Source organism: Protopterus annectens, chromosome 6.part0 (assembly GCF_019279795.1).
Source record: "Protopterus annectens isolate FY-2018-M chromosome 6.part0, PAN1.0, whole genome shotgun sequence".
NCBI classification, from domain to species: Eukaryota; Metazoa; Chordata; order Ceratodontiformes; family Protopteridae; genus Protopterus; species Protopterus annectens.
Window position 1 is genome coordinate 456,413,193 of NC_056737.1, and position 16,206 is coordinate 456,429,398.

The 16,206-nt window shown below is 37.7% G+C and overlaps 1 protein-coding gene across 1 annotated transcript in view; it reads left to right on the plus strand.

Moving 5' to 3' along the window:
* RAD51 (RAD51 recombinase) overlaps positions 1-16,206 on the plus strand; it is a gene marked incomplete in the record, with an annotated part of 432,211 nt that overhangs the window by 329,120 nt on the left and 86,885 nt on the right. The window contains 1 exon segment of the mRNA XM_044074184.1: positions 11,557-11,678. Coding sequence (XP_043930119.1) covers positions 11,557-11,678 — 122 coding nt within the window.

Here is a 16,206-nt window from a genome sequence, read left to right on the forward strand (position 1 = left end):
GATGGGGTAAGAAAGTTTACACTTCTGCAACCTTGGCCATTAGGGCTTTAAACTGCCAGTTTCATATGTTAAAGTAACAGCAACATGTAATTGGATTGCTTAAACACAAAATGATGTTGATTCCTGACTGTGCGGAAAATAAAGAATTACAGGATTTAATGCATTCTGCCGAACAGATTGGAAAACATACTTTGCAATGTGGATTTGATTCATTAGAGGCCTCTTGCAGGGCTGCTGTTACTGGGTCTGTGCTCAGAAGGCATGCTTGGCTTAAGGAGCAATCTTTGCCTGATTATGTTAAAGCTAAATTGTTGGATGCTCCCTTAAATCAGGACCTCCTGTTTGGCAACAAGGCTGAGGAAGTTCTTAAAACGATGGAAGATAAAGCTAAATCTATGCAAACTGTTAAATATTTCTTACAAGTTCAGCCTCCTAGATTTAGTAGGCACTGGCCCTCTAAGAATTGGTCCTTTTCAGCCCCTTCCGGGTCTTCTCAAGCCAAACCCAGACACAACAGAAACCCCAGGTTTCAGTCCCAGGGGACACACAAGACTAAGCAGTGTGGGAGGTTTCCGCTTCCAAATCAGGGAGTAGTAAGACTCCCTCTATGGAAAACTGTCTCAATGACTTGCGTTTAAAACTTCCAAGCACTTCCCAACTGAATGCTCCTTTAGGTGGAAAGATTGGTCTGCAGGCCAAAAACTGGGAACTCATTACCCAGGACAAATGGGTTTTAAATATAGTGTCCCAAGGATACAGATTTCACTTCCACACCTTACCAACACCAAGCGGGTGGCCAGATCTACCCCCAAATCAGTGGGCAGAGGCCCAAAATCAAGTGCTCTTAAGCATGGGGCTATTGAGTTGGTACCAGAAGAGGAAAAGGAACAAGGTTTCTATTCAAGACTTTTTCTGGTACCCAGAAAAGGCAACACATGGTGTCCTGTCCTGGACCTTTCTACTCTAAATACCTTTCTGGTGATTCCAAAATTAAAGATGTTGACTTTTCACCATCTGCTTCCTGTGCTAGGCAAAGATGCATGGTTGGCAGCACTAGACTTAAAAGAAGCATACCTGCACATCCCTATCAGGGATAGGGTTTTAAAGGAACAGACTCATTTAGTCCATGCCCTGCATCCCCCCTCAACTTTACAATCCAAGTGGATTCCAGATCTTCAGTTCTATTATGTATATCCCCTTGTCTCACATTCTCATAGACTCTAGCAGCTACTGTTCCTTAAATCTAAATTAAAGCTGAGACCCCTAAAAAGATAGTTTTAACAATATAATATTATAAGTAAGATGTATTGTTTTAAAATGTTCATTATGTGTTTTTAAATGTACTATATGCCTCTTTTAGTTTAAATATATGTCATGTGATTTTCAGTTTGTATAAAGGGTGTGTGCTTGTTAGTGCTTTTTGATGCACCTGATGATGCCTATTTGGTGAAAGCGCTTGTGTTACTGTTTGTGCACTGAAGTAAAAGTTTTTAAACTGGATATAGCAGCCGTTTCTGTGTCTTCTTCTACTCATTATTCATTGGATTTTGTACTTCAGACACAGCGTGTGAGCCAGTTCTTTCTGGCAGTGCTTTTATCGTTTTTTCTACTTGTGTTTGTTTATACTGCCACAAGGCTCGCTTATATGGCTGACGAAATTACTGAGGTTGATTCTGTCATCCCTATTTCTGACAGTAAAAGGATGGACAGTTTTTTACTGGACGTTACTAGGGCAACTAATCCTTTAGTTGGTTGCAGAATGGAGATTGGAAATTACCCTAAGAATGTTGCTAATGGTTCAGTAGATGTTATAGCCTTTAAGACTGGACTTTTTGTGCTAGAAAAGGATTTGTACAAATTGAAGAGATGTCAGTATCAAAAATTTCATTTGGAGGTTTCCCTAGCTGAGCAGATAATACCTCGGGGCCTATGTATTTTAAAAATGCCGTCACATGTCAATGGTGACAAATTACTTTTGTTGAAATGGCAGAAAATTAACATACAGGCAAGTTTTAGCTATTTAAAGTTGTTGGTGCAATCAGCTGATAGAGAAATTTCTGAACTTGTTGATGCAGCCAGTGCAAAATATTCGGAGCTTACAACTACTTATCCTGAGACCATCTTAGATCATTATTTGGTGTATGAATCCAAACTACAAAAAGGGAAGATCAGTAAAATCTGCCGTGATCCAACCGATTTTCGGCTGGGGAATGTATTCACTTGACCGCGTGAAGATCTTCACAGTAATTCTGGCAACAATGGACAACAGCATAATACTGCTGTTCCTCCACCAAATGGCAGTATTACATCGTCTGTTACTTATCTTGATTTGGTGGCTTAACGGTCGCAAGAAGGGCAAAGTTCATCTATGTTTATCTGTGAAGAAGCTCCTGTTAAGCTCGTAAGAAAGTTATTGTTACAACTGCACAGGTACATCAATTCAGTAAATCGCCTGCTGTTAATGGTAACACTACTGTGGACAATTCTTTTCATCCAAACACTCACTACGATCTTCTTTTTCCGCTCCCAGTAAAGGAGCAGAGTTATCAGTATTTGAAAGAATATCAACGTGGACGGAGTCGGAGCTGCAACAAACCGAAATTAGAAGGTACTGTGAACTCACAAAATACAATAAAGAAGGCGTTTATGAACGCCAAGAAGGACTAGTTATGAATCTATCTAATGTAACTTTAATGGAACATGACCTGAATGTTTTAAGTAAAGGCTTATTGTTTATTCCAACCAGTAAATCTAATTTTACTGATGTTATTTTTGATGTAAAACTGTTCGCCAGAAATTTGGCTGTGAAGGTTATGTTTAATGATTCAATGGGCACTTTTATTTGTGTAGATAACATGTTTTCTAAACCTAGTTCATTTATACCTAAAACTAATCCGCTAATTGCTGCTTTTGAAAAACTCTGCATACAAGATATCTATGACATGAATGTAAAAAATGTTAATAATCAGTGGTATAAAAGACGTCAGAATTTGTCTAAATAAGAGTTTGATGCCTTGAGAGGGTTAGAAAATAATACCAGTATCCCGATTAGGCCTGCAGATAAGGGTGGACCTATAGTGATACTGGATAGAGTATGGTATGATCAAAAAATGATAGTTATGTTGAATGATACTTCTTTTTATGAGAAACTGTCTCATACACAGGCTAATACTATTATTTTTGATGTGCAAGTATTCAAATGTTTGTTTGAGATGAATCTATTTGACAGTAGTCTCTGAGTATTTATATAACAGTAACCCCACTATTCCCATCATACAGGGTCTCCCAAAAATACATAAGAACAGGTTAGATCCACCATTAAGACCCGTTGTGTCTGGAAGGAACTAGTGCACTGAGTCATTATCGATTTATATAGAGAAACATTTGAGACCAGGTCTTGATAAGTTGACACGTGCTCAGAGACGCTGAACATTTTCTTAGAGACCTACATGAATATACTACAACCAATAATAATGAGAACTTAATATTTGTTACTATGGGCGTAGTTTCTTTATTTACAGTTATTCCGAATTCAGATGGCATCAATAGTATGATGCAATTCTTAAAGGAGCACATGGATTATAGTCCTAGTAAAATTCAACTGTTGGGGATACTTCTTGAGAGTACTTTAGCATAACATTTTTGTTTTTGGAGAACAGGTATATAAACAGTGCAATGGCATGGCTATGGGCACTTCATGTGCCAATAGCTACGCCAATGCGGTAATGGCCGTATGGGAATTTGAACATGTTCTACGTGGACCATTTAGTGAACATATTCTGTTCTTCCGTAGGTTTGTGGATGACCTCTTTATCTTATGGAATGGGGAACAGCATGTTCTTGTTGCATTCATGGATTATGTGAACACTACTACACATTATTTGAGATTTACTTTTCATCATTCACAAACTTCATTGGATTTTTTGGATGTATCAGTAATAAAATATGGGAATGGAGTTATATATACTAAATTACACAGAAAAGACCGTTATGTCAATCATCTGTTGCATAGAGACTATCTTCATCCATCTTATGTATTCAGAAATGTTGCCTCTAATCAGAAGTATATGGCTTCTAGATTAAATGCAAGGGATACTGATTTTTCAGTTGAGGTTGATACTGCCATTAGGAACTTAAGGGAGAGAGGCTATGAGGATCATATAATTCAAAGTAGTGTGGTTAATGTCACTAATAAAAGACAAAATGAAGCCAGACCATATTTTTCATCTGGCAGCAGTGAGTATGTTGGGAGACAGAAGAGATCCAATGACACAAATTTGAGGTATAAGGTGACATATACTGTTAATATCAGTAATTGTACTGAAATTATTAAAAGACTCTTGAAAGTTCTTACTATAGACAGAGAAATTTCCAGATTTATAGATTTTGAACCTAGATTCTTGTTTAAGAACAATAAGTCATTGAAACTATGCTATCCTAAGTATACACAGCGTAATCAGTGTTCACATGGTACTAGACCTTTGTTGACATTGTAATTGGTGCACATACATTGACACTAGCTCTAGTTTTAAACATCCTGATTATGGTACATCATATACTTTTAAAACAAATGCTACTTCACACGTAGTATATTTGGCTCACTGTATGAAATGCAGAATGTTCTACATTAATAAAACTGATTGTCCTTTTAGAGAACGCATCAGGGAGCATGTTTACCATATTAACAAGGGCAGTAGTATTAATGCACTTGCTAAACATGTATTGAACACTGACTCCACTCACACTTTTCAGATTTTAGTAGTTGCTAGAGTCTGAGAATGTGAGACAAGGGGATATACGTAATAGAACTGAAGATCTGGAATCCACTTGGATTGTAAGGTTGAGGGGGGATGCAGGGCATGGACTAAATGAGTCTGTTCCTTTAAAACCAAAATTAAAGCTAAGACCCCTAAAGAGATAGTTTTAATATAATGTTATAAGTAAGATATACAGCTTGTTTCATTGTTTTTATAAATAAATATATATATATATATATATATATATATATATATATATATATATATATATATATATATATTGTCTTTTTAACTGCGGTGGTGGTGCTGCGGTAGCATTGTCGCCTCACAGTAAGACGTTGTCCTGTTTGATTCTCAGCTAGAGCGTCTTCTGTGTGGAGACATGCGTGAATGGGCGTACCTTTGTTGAAGGTTGTGCGTCAGGGCTGGCAACTCGGCACGTAAAAATCTACTGCCAATCATTAGTGGACCGGAGTTCCACTGTGGAGACCCCTAACCGGGAAAAGCCGTAAGACACAACATATATATTGTGTTTTAAAATGTTCATTATGTGTTTTTAAATGTACTATGTCTCTTTTAGTTTAAATATGTCATGTGATTTTCAGTTTGTATAAAGGGTGTGTACTTGTTAGTGCTTTTTGATACACCTGATGATGCCTATTTGGTGAAAGCGCTTGTGTTTACTGTTTGTGCACTGAAGTAAAAGTTTTTAAACTTGATATAGCAGCCGTTTCTGTGTCTTCCTCTACTCATTAAGTGTACATTTGGCATAAAGAGAGTTGGGAGACTGAGTCATGATGTACATACCATTTTTAGCAATATTGCATGGCTGCAGCCAGTACATTTGCCTTTGAAATGCGAAACCTTCACTATAAAGCACTCCCCAGTCATCCAGATGCAACTATGTAATACTTTGAAATTACTGTTTATCCATGTTGATGGCACATTGCCATTGTATGCTGAATTTATGTACTTGGACTTCTCAGTGATGCCATTGATTGCATATTAGTACCATTGATGTACACACTAATGGCTTTGAAAAGTGAGGCAATTTGGAATACCTTCTGGACAACTTTACATGAGATATGGGATTCAGTAGCTTGTGAACTTGCCAACTTTAAGAAAGGCTGTGTATGCAGTATTGGGCAGAACCTACCATCTTGTTAAAAGCTGTTGGTTCCATTTCTGCCAGATTATCTGGCGCAAAATACAGAAGTGGTCTATGCCACCATTATTTGGCAATGGTGTTGCCTTTATTTGACTAGCAGTTGTCTGCATTATCATTTGTTAGTTCAGACAACATGTTGGAAACATTAATGTCAATTAGAAATAATATGCCTCTAGCAGCATTTCCACTGTGTGAGTTTTTCTGATAACTACTTGAGTGGGAGACTGAGACTTTATGGCACAAGGAAACCTATGATATCTAGGATAGCATCCTTGTAATGATTCCAGAAGGAGAGAGAGTATAATTTGTGCATTGTAGGTTGTCCATGTTTGCAGAATGCATTAGAAGGATGGCAATAACCACCAAAGACTTTGTTAGGTAGAAAATTTCTTAGTGTTGCTGACTTGCTTAGAGCAATTCAGGTGGAGCAAAGTCATGTCACTGTGACGTAAGCACCAAATGCTTGCATGTATGACATCTCTGAAGAGGAAGAGACCGCTTATGAGCGATTCCTTGAAAAACGTGATGAATTCACTCCAAGAGGACTTATTTAAGCCATATCATAACACTGCTTTTTTAATGCACACAATGTACTTGTACTAAATTAAGACTGTGATTACAGGCATCCCTCAGAGAATGAGTATTTGAGAATTCCCTAACTTGACTGTTGGTTATAAGTATTTGCATAGGTGTACGTACATTTGAAGCAGTGTGTGTGCTATTATGTATTTACTGTCATGTTTTATTACAAGCACTACCTTGTACCACTAAATTACAGTAATGTCACCATACATACATTCACAAACACTTGATGTAATGTATTATCCCTTTAGTTTTGCAGTATCCTGAACTATCACTGCATTGCTAGTAGGTGAATGTCAGCAGAAACTCCGTACGCAGCTTTGCTTGAACTATTAGAAATTGTTAGTGATGCAGCTCTGAAACTTAACATAATCTTTACTGCACAAAGCATCATCATTATATAATTTTCAAGTGCATGAGTATGCAGACAGCAAATTTATGCCAATAGGTTTATTGTAAGGATGCAAAGTTATACTTGTCTTTTGCTGTACACATGACAAATATTGTAAGGCTGTGCTATTTACACAGTTGAAAATTATTAAATAATGTAACATTTGTAATAACTTCAGACCATAGCATGTCTTTTGACAACATTTTACTCCTGTTATCCACGTGAACTTTAATGTGTTTATCAGCAGTTAAACTCATGCATTCCATTGCGATACATGTGCTCAGAGATTGATGGAGGATTGCTTAGTGGACACTAACACTACTCTAGTTTAAGCATGAGAAAAAAACATCACAAAACAAAAACAAATGAAAAAATGTCTTCAAGCAAGTAATTATAATGTGTGTAGTACTCACTGCATCTGATAAAGTAACCATCCTATTGTACTGAAGATGTTTACTCTTGGAATTTCAAAAAACACTTTGTTTTCCCAAAATTTGACATTTTGCGATTTACTTCCAGTGTATTTATACTAACAAAATATATATATATATATATATATATATATATATATATATATATATATATATATATACATTAAAAAAATATATATATATATATATACACATACATATATATATACATATATACACACACATATATATATATATATATATACACACACACATATATATATATATATATATATATATATATATATATATATATATATATAGGTATTTAAAAGTATGTCACACCACCAAAAGACTTAACTGTTTTGAAAAAACATGCTCAAATTTGGATTACTTCAGAAGTTATAAATTGTATTAGGATGAAAAGAGGGTATAAGTTGTCCTATTTCTCCATTCTTGTTTCAAAAATTAAGTTTCTTTTAAACAGCAGCAAAGAATATTTAATTCCCACCAAATCTATCTTCTAACAAAAAACTGATAACAGAAATAATGGTGAGAGCATATTCACCCAAAACACTCCACTAATAGCAGAAAACGTAGGTGAAGAGAGTCCACAAAACACGGGTGAAGGTCAATCCAGTTTATTCACCATTGTGGACTCTCTTCACCCAGTTTTTCTCTTAACAAACAAATGATGTTATCACAACAGCCAGGATCAACTTGTAATAAAAACTCTTCTGTTTAGAAATTGTCTTGTCTAGCACTTAAATTGCAGTGCAACATAAATCCAGCAAAAGCTAAACTCAAACTCCAAGAATGCAGAAGAGCAGTTGGAAAAGGCATTCCCTTAGTCCAGCTAGAATATTACCTGCCTATTGTATGCGCGGTTTCAACTAACATTTTTGTACTGCAAGCCACCAGTTACCAATATGCCGATTCATAACTCTTTCCACAGGAGGGGGATCAGCATTTTCATACCCTCTCAAAAGCAAAATAGCTGTCAGTAAAGCAAAAGTTATAAGCTGCTATTTTTTATTCATTACTTATTTATCCTTTTGTTGACCAGGTTTATCCCACTAGGCTAGTATCCTCTCTTTAGGGAAACCCAAGGTGGTATTTGGCCAGGGAATCTGTGGGATCTTTTACATCCACTTGAGCTACCACCAGCTCAAGCAGGTGAGCCTTGGTTTAACATCTCTTCCAAAAGACATCACACTCAGGAGTGCAGCACCACCTTGTGCTGCATTACAGTGTCCGCAATCAATCTACCTGATGTGGCAATTTACCCCGCAGTCTTCTGCATCAAAGGTGGGTGTGCTACCTGTTGCTCCACTGACACTGATCCTGCTACTTGTTACTGATACTGATGCAAGGATATTAATTGCTTGGTTCACCTGCTAAAATTAGATTCCTTTTCTTGCAATTCAGCTTATCCTGTCAGACCTCTTAACTACCAGCTTAGATCCCTCTTCAGCTCTGGACCTGCATTTCAAAACCCTCACAGAAACTTTGCATCTCTTGACCATTACTTCTAACATGTTAGATCCTATGTTATAGGAATCAGTCTCCCACATTAAAAGAATTTGGCTAAATATACCTCTCTTTGTAACACTAAAGGTTATTTGACAGAATTGTTTTTTCCTTATTCATTCAACAATTTTCTAACCTTCTCTTATTAAAACATTTCCTTATTCTCTCCCTTTCTGTATTCTCTTCTACCCTTTCAAGACTATCCCTTACCTATAACTGCACATATTGCATATCCTGTGTATATAAATGTTTATTTCCCTTCACTTGTAAATATTCACATTCCCTGTTGCTGTTTTGTAATCCAATTTATCTCTTGCTGGCATGCAGATGAATAAGTTTACTGTGGGAACTATTTCACCTGAATAGGAGTATTCCTCTTTCTTGAAGTGTTTACTGACCTGTATAGTTGAGCCAATTTTTCATTCCGCGATTGTTTGTACATTTGCAACCGTTTGGTGTAAAAAATATAGATGTAAATGTCCATCTTGTATTTCTGGCAGACATTATGTATGTTGAGTCTATTTCTTCCCCCAAGTGTTAGTCTACTTCTTCCCCCAAATGTTACGTGGTTAATATTTATGCCAAAAATATTTTGCATAACCACACATTGTCTTGCACAGTGCAATTTGATGATGTAATGCTGTGAACTTTAATTGTTTTGTAAACCACTGAGCTGACCTGAAAAAAGTCCACTTGAACCAGATTATAATTTTAAATAAAGTATGATGGTTGTCATCATTTGTTAGGAAAAATAAATGAAAATGTCACGTGATTTTAAGTTGAGAATAAAATGAAAAGGTGTAGTTACTCTTTGGAATTTCCATTCATAGTGATTACAGTATCTAGCATACTGAGAACTTTGAAATGATTGAATATCAAGACTTGAGCAGAAACCAGAAGAGTGTGAAACGTGGACACCTACAAAGTTCCAGCAGTCCTGGACTAATGTTCTGCCAGCGTTTTTAAATATGCTTCCTCTTTTGGTAACCCCATGTGAATTAAATAATAAGATAGTTCTGGGTGTGTCTAATATGCAAAGGTGAAGAGTACTCAGGACAAACATCAAAAGTTTGATGAAGCTTTGATTTTTTGAGCTTTAAATTTGCCCTAACTTATGGAGAGGATTCATTCTTGCCATGATGTTACTCTAAATAGTTGGAGAAGCTGAATGAACAGATTGCTGTTTTAGCATGGATGTAGTACTAGTTCTACAAATTGCTATGGTTCTAGCTGTAGGAAACTTGAAGACGCCAGCTCTTAGGACTGTCTCACTTGATGGTTTCTAGATTGGGTTGTCTGTATCAGTCTGAATCTGATGCAGGTTTCAGCAAAGTTGTGTACTTGGGAACATTCACATGCACAGCTGGTGCTTGCATTGACGTAGTCCAGCAGTTGCATAAGAATACTTATTCTATGATACTTGTATCTCCTTTTTGCTACTCACAGATTATGGATCTTGATACATTTGTCATTGATGAAGTTCCTTGCTCAAATGCATACATTTCATCATAGCGATTATCTTTGTGGTAAAGAGCACAATGTTAGAAACTTCCTTAATGCCAGTTGGTCATCCTAGGTACCCAACATTGAAAGAAGCTTGTTAGCTTACTTCAACAAGATGGCAGTGGCCATCTTCATCTCTTGAGAAGACTGACAGGAGGTGCCCTTTTCACACTAACAGGCATTCTTAAGATGAGACCAAATCCAAGTCTGAATTCAATGTGCATCTGGCCCTCGTTCCATTTAAATAACGTCCTCATTCTTGGTTGTCAAGGATACTTGAGCAAACAAGTCTTCATTTGTGGAACATGAAGGGATGGATAAGGTATGCCCTTGGGGGGATGTTACCTCCAAGCACAGGCTTGTGTGTGCCTACAGGCTCCACTTGGTGTCCACCTGATTGTGTTCCTTGCTTACACACTGGAGCAGGGATATCTAGCAGTTGTTTTATTCCTGGTGAGAACTTGAGATGATGGTGTGAGATCATGTCTTTAAGGAGCTAAGTTTGAAGCTTTTGGCCCGTCAAGGATGTGTGCCAGACTGTGACAGATGTCTAAGTGGATTACATTGAGACTTGAGTTAATCTTTGAAGGACATAGGACTGCTTACATATATTTAACTGGAATCCTTAATTTTCTAGGTGTGTAAACTCTAATATTATGCTTTACTGCAAAGATGACATCTTCCATGAGACTCTGGCCCTAAGTATCTCACACAGGCTAATGCCATTTCACTGCAAGCCACTTTAACTGAAAACACTCAAAAATAAATACTCTTATTACTGGCTGGGGGCAAACCCATGTGTACCACCATGTAAGAGCAGAACTCTGCATTCTTTGCTCCCCTTCATTATGCTAACTCAGTGGTTGAACAACCATAGTGAAAGGGCAGACACTATGATAAAAGAACACCCACCCACCAGATTTGCAGCACTCATCTACAACAAAAAAAGGAATTTAAGCGCACATTCCAGTAAAACTAAATAAAAAATTTTGAAACAAATGTTTTAAAGTTTCTTCAAATGTATTTTATTTACTGATGGTGGTTTCATTAAAAGTAGCATAATTTAAATGATGTGATCTGTCTCACACAGCTGTACTTTCCAGTCTTGAAATGTTTTCTTAGTTTTGGCATAATTGTGTACATTTTGCAGTTACTTTAATTTTTCTTTGGTACCTACAGTATTAACAATATTAACAGTGTTTTTTTTTTTGACAGTTTGGAGTGGCCGTGGTAATAACTAATCAAGTGGTTGCACAAGTAGATGGAGCTGCAATGTTTGCTGCAGATCCAAAGAAGCCTATAGGAGGGAACATTATAGCACATGCTTCAACTACTAGGTAAGTTTGACTGCAGTATAGAAAAGGATGTTTTGTTCTCATTAATCACTAGTGTATTTAATGAGCTAGCTGATAGTTGTTGAGGGGCTATCTCTAATTTTGGGCAATGATCACTTTCTTAACCTCAAGCATTATTTTTTTATTATTCTTTTTAGCCAAAGTTAAGTAAATGTAGCTTAGAATGAGACACTGCCATAAGATAATAAACTATTGAGTGGCACCGTGTAGTCATGTAGGAAGCTGTTTTCAGAAATGTTCTTTCTGAAGACCTAGCAAAAGGGATATATCTATATCTATCTATCTATCTATATATATATATATATATATATATATATATATATATATATGAGTGTGTGTAGTTTTTTTTTTCCCACTCCTTGCCTGCCAGTCATCAAGCCACCTCCAGAAGTCCTCAGTACAAAGATGAGAGCTGTTTAGAAGAGCCATCATACAAATAGTTTTCCATCAATGTGAGCATTTCTTTCTAGAGCCCTAACACCTCCGCTGGTGGCTGATGTGTGGGGCTGGCTGTACCCCCCCATGCATGTGTGTGCTTCAACCACTTGCTGCTGAGGACTGTCAAGGGTGTGCTAAGCCCATGTCCTTAGTCCTGAATATTTACAGCGCTAAGGAAGCATCTGCTTGTAGGGTGGTGGTCAGGTTACCAGATTCACCACTCCTCACCCATAGCTCTCAACAAATCAGCGGCAAGTCTAGAAATCTGGGACAATGCGAGAATTTCAAAATATTCGTGCCATTAACTTGAGACGTTGACAGAATAAGAGAATGTGAACCATTATACATTTTCTGAGGTAAAAGAAATCTAACTCCAGTTGTCATTAAGTGCAATTCGCCACTTTTTCTACAAAAGTCACAAGTTGTTGAAGGGATTATGAGGGGACAGAACTAAAATTTGAGTCAAAACAAGAGACATCCCTGAATATCCGGGAAAGTTGAGAGGTATGCCCTCACCCCACTCAGGATGGGCAAGCAGGCCTCAGCCTACTGCCATCTTCCCCTGTCAGGCTATTTGTGTCCAAGCCAGTATTTGGTCAGGTTTTGGGTCGTAGTCTGAGATTTTTTTATTCTGCTGTGCCATAGATCCAGGCTTGCTTTACAAATATCTCCTTGACCTTTTGGCTCCTATGTTTTAATTCACAGTAAGTCATTTTCCTTTTAACATTTAATGTGTTTTCTATGCAATTTGACAGTCCTGTTCATTCATAAGTTGTCATAATGTCTATTAGTGTAAATTGTTTTCTGATTTATTATGTCAAAAATGTCCTTTTGTTATTACCAGTCTGACATATTTTTTTTTTTTTTTTGCAATCTTGTCTTCTGCCTTTCTTTTAATTTCTTGAGGACAAAGACAGTAGTGTGGTGAAGTGGACATTTGCTGATGATTAGCATTAGATCTCTGTTGCAGTAGCCTAAGCTATTAAGAGTTCTGTCATGCTAAGGATAGGACAACCAGCGTTTTTTCCAGGATGGCTGCACACTGATCGACAGCTTGATTTCAACTTTCATTGTGAAAAAAAAAAGAAACTGATAGGAGGCAGTAGTTTTGCCTGTTTTAATAAAATTCATTTACTGGCTAGTACGCACACTGCCAGGATGCCAGCAGAGAAGACACTTGGAGAACATGAAAGAAAAACTAGAAAAGGTGAAGAGAAAACACTGACTGGGATAAATCCTGCAGCTGTTCAGCAAAAAGGCAGTTCAAGCTCCAGCTTTGGTACAAAAGATGGCATCCAGTAAATTAGAGGGAAAAAAATACGTCAGGTGTGCTCAGTTGATTAAAATAAATGAAACATTGAAGATGTAAATCTACTCACATAAAAGGCTGGAAAATGGTGGAAGCTTTAAACAACTATTTAGATGAAACTGATAAAACTGCAAAAATCAGAAGTTGAAATAAAGTCTGGCTCCGTATGAGACTGTTCAAATAGAGCTGTTTATAAAATTGTGTAGCAGAGTCAGAGGACAGAGCACACAGAGGAAATCTGAGATTTTCTCATGAGCCAGAGAAACTGGGAGGAATAAATTTTATGAAAGGACAGATAAGTAACTGGACTGGTATTCCACAGCAGGATCTATTAATTAAAAGGGCACATCATTTGTATACTCCAAACCTGATCATAAGAAATCATCCAATACCTGTATTAGAAAAGACGCAATTATATCAGCAGAAAGTCTCGATCCTAACAAAACTGTAGCAGATGGGCAAAATATTTAAAATTAGAGGCAGAATACTTGTGGGAAATGGTTATTCACTGTACCCAGGCAGAAGAGAAGCAAACTTATCCCAGAGATTAGAGGATGTCGAGAGACAGGTGAGAAATTCAAGCTGCTATGTCTAGCTGTCTTCAGAATATTTTTTCTTGGGAGGATCAGACATTTTTTGATACAGAACAGATGAGAGGGGACATTGAAAAGTTTGTCCAACAAAGGCTGAGCAATCAAGTAGAAAGAGACTCTGCGTCTAATTCTTCTGATGGTAAAACTCATAGAGAGACTTTGCCAGTGAAGCCTTTTCATTGTTCCAAAGGAAATTGCTTGATAGACAAAAAAAGTGCAGGATTTGACTAGAAGAATCTGAAATATCTTTGAAATGAACTGGAGTCTGGGATTATGAGGTTGAGCTGAACAGGAAGAAGACCGACAATACTAAAATTAGTAAATAAATGTGAGATTATAAAGCATCAGTCACATATGTGAAATATGGCTTTACAAGAAAAAGTGGCTGAGAAAGATTGAATTTTTGTTGACTGTTAAATTTGGGGGACTGACAGGTATATCTCCCATTTCATGTCATTAATGTTTGGAAGGATATGTAAAAGAAAAAAAGGGGGGAAATGGGGAAAAGTAACTGTAAGCAAAAAGACTTTAGCTAGTATCTGTATAAAACATTTTATGATATAAATTGCATGTTATATAGCAAAGTATTTTCAGTGATTGTTGTATATGATCATACTAAACAGGTGTTTTTTCCCTTTTAGTTTTAAGAAATGTAGGCATTATAGTGTAAAAAGAGAAGAAAGTCTGGGTAAAATCATATGCAAGTTGTAAAGTTGTTTGTCAAGCACAGTTAAATTGTTCAATGATTCTTTTAGATGTATGGAATGCTGCAAATTATGTGATATATTGCTCATTTAATTAGCATAAATAGCTAAAAGCTGGCTGGTTCTGTGAAACACTGCAACCACTTTGTTCAATGGCTCCTTAAAACATTGCTTACAGCAAGCTGCTTTAGCCCTTGTAGTTCGGTATTGGTAGCGGCATAATTACTGAACTTTTAACCATACAAGACGCCACATTACTATAGTGCGTTTTACCACGCCCAAGCTGCAGTCTATGTTAATACTTCATCACTAATAATAGATGTTATGTGATCCTATCTCGCCTACATTCTGAATGATGGGTTCGGAGCCGATCCCTCGGCTCCGACTCGGCACGCTTATGCCAAAGAGCGAAGTCTCTTATTGGCTGAGCTTACTATATCCCAGGATGCACCACCAACAGTCTCCCAGATCTCGTTTGCCGCTTAACTGCAAGGACGTGGTCTCGAGCTGGCTGGGCTGAGTAGCTTTATTACTACTTTTTCTGTCAGTTTTTGTGCTTATATCTCACAAAAGCCGTTTTAACGGCTATTGCTTTGCTATTGCTATTGCTGTGTTCGATTGAGTACTGGACTTATTGTGTGTGATTGGGTAGAGTTTGTTTTGGCCTTTCAATCCAGGGCCTTTTAGGTTAAACTCTATAACTGAACTTTTACTGTGTTAAAGTTCCGGTTTGTACACCTAAGGTTGTGTTTACACAGTTTCTGTAAGCCTTCGCTTTTTTGTCTAACCGATTCTACAGTGGTTAAATTTCCTGTCAGGAATTGCTAACATTATGTCTCAAGCCCCTAGGCCTTCGGGCTTTAAAAAATGTACTAAGTGTGCTTTTAAGATGTCTGTTACTGATGACCATCTACTTTGTGTTTATTGTTTAGGGGCTAAGCACTTGCAGGAGTCATGTAGCGTATGTCACGCTTTTTCCTCTAGGGTCCTCCAGGAGAGGAAAAATAAATTAATTCTTAAAGGGTTGATTAAACCCTCTTTTGAAGAAGCCTTGTCTTCCGCTCCGACTCCTGCCAAAAACAAAAGGGCTTGCTCCGACCAGTCCGTCGGATCCGACTGCCAAGAGACCTAGGCAGGCCTCTCCTTCGGCTCCAAAGACTTCGGAGCCGAGGTCGGAACGGTCTGCCTCGATGCCTCCAGCATCGACTCCTTCGGAGCCGATTGCTGGGGCATCGAGGCGGGTCACCTTCGTCGGCTCCACTGCTCTCGGAGCCGACAAGGGTCACCCGCTCAGACACTTCCTCCTCGGCGCCGAAGTCTTCCTCGGCACCGATGGAATCTGGTGTGTGTTTCCTCGGCGCCGATTCTCATCGAGTCGCCTCGAGCCGGTCCCCTAGTCCCTTGGGGCCGAGGAGAGGTCTTCTCGAACCCGTTCTGTTTCCTCTCGGTCTTGAGAATGTCGGATT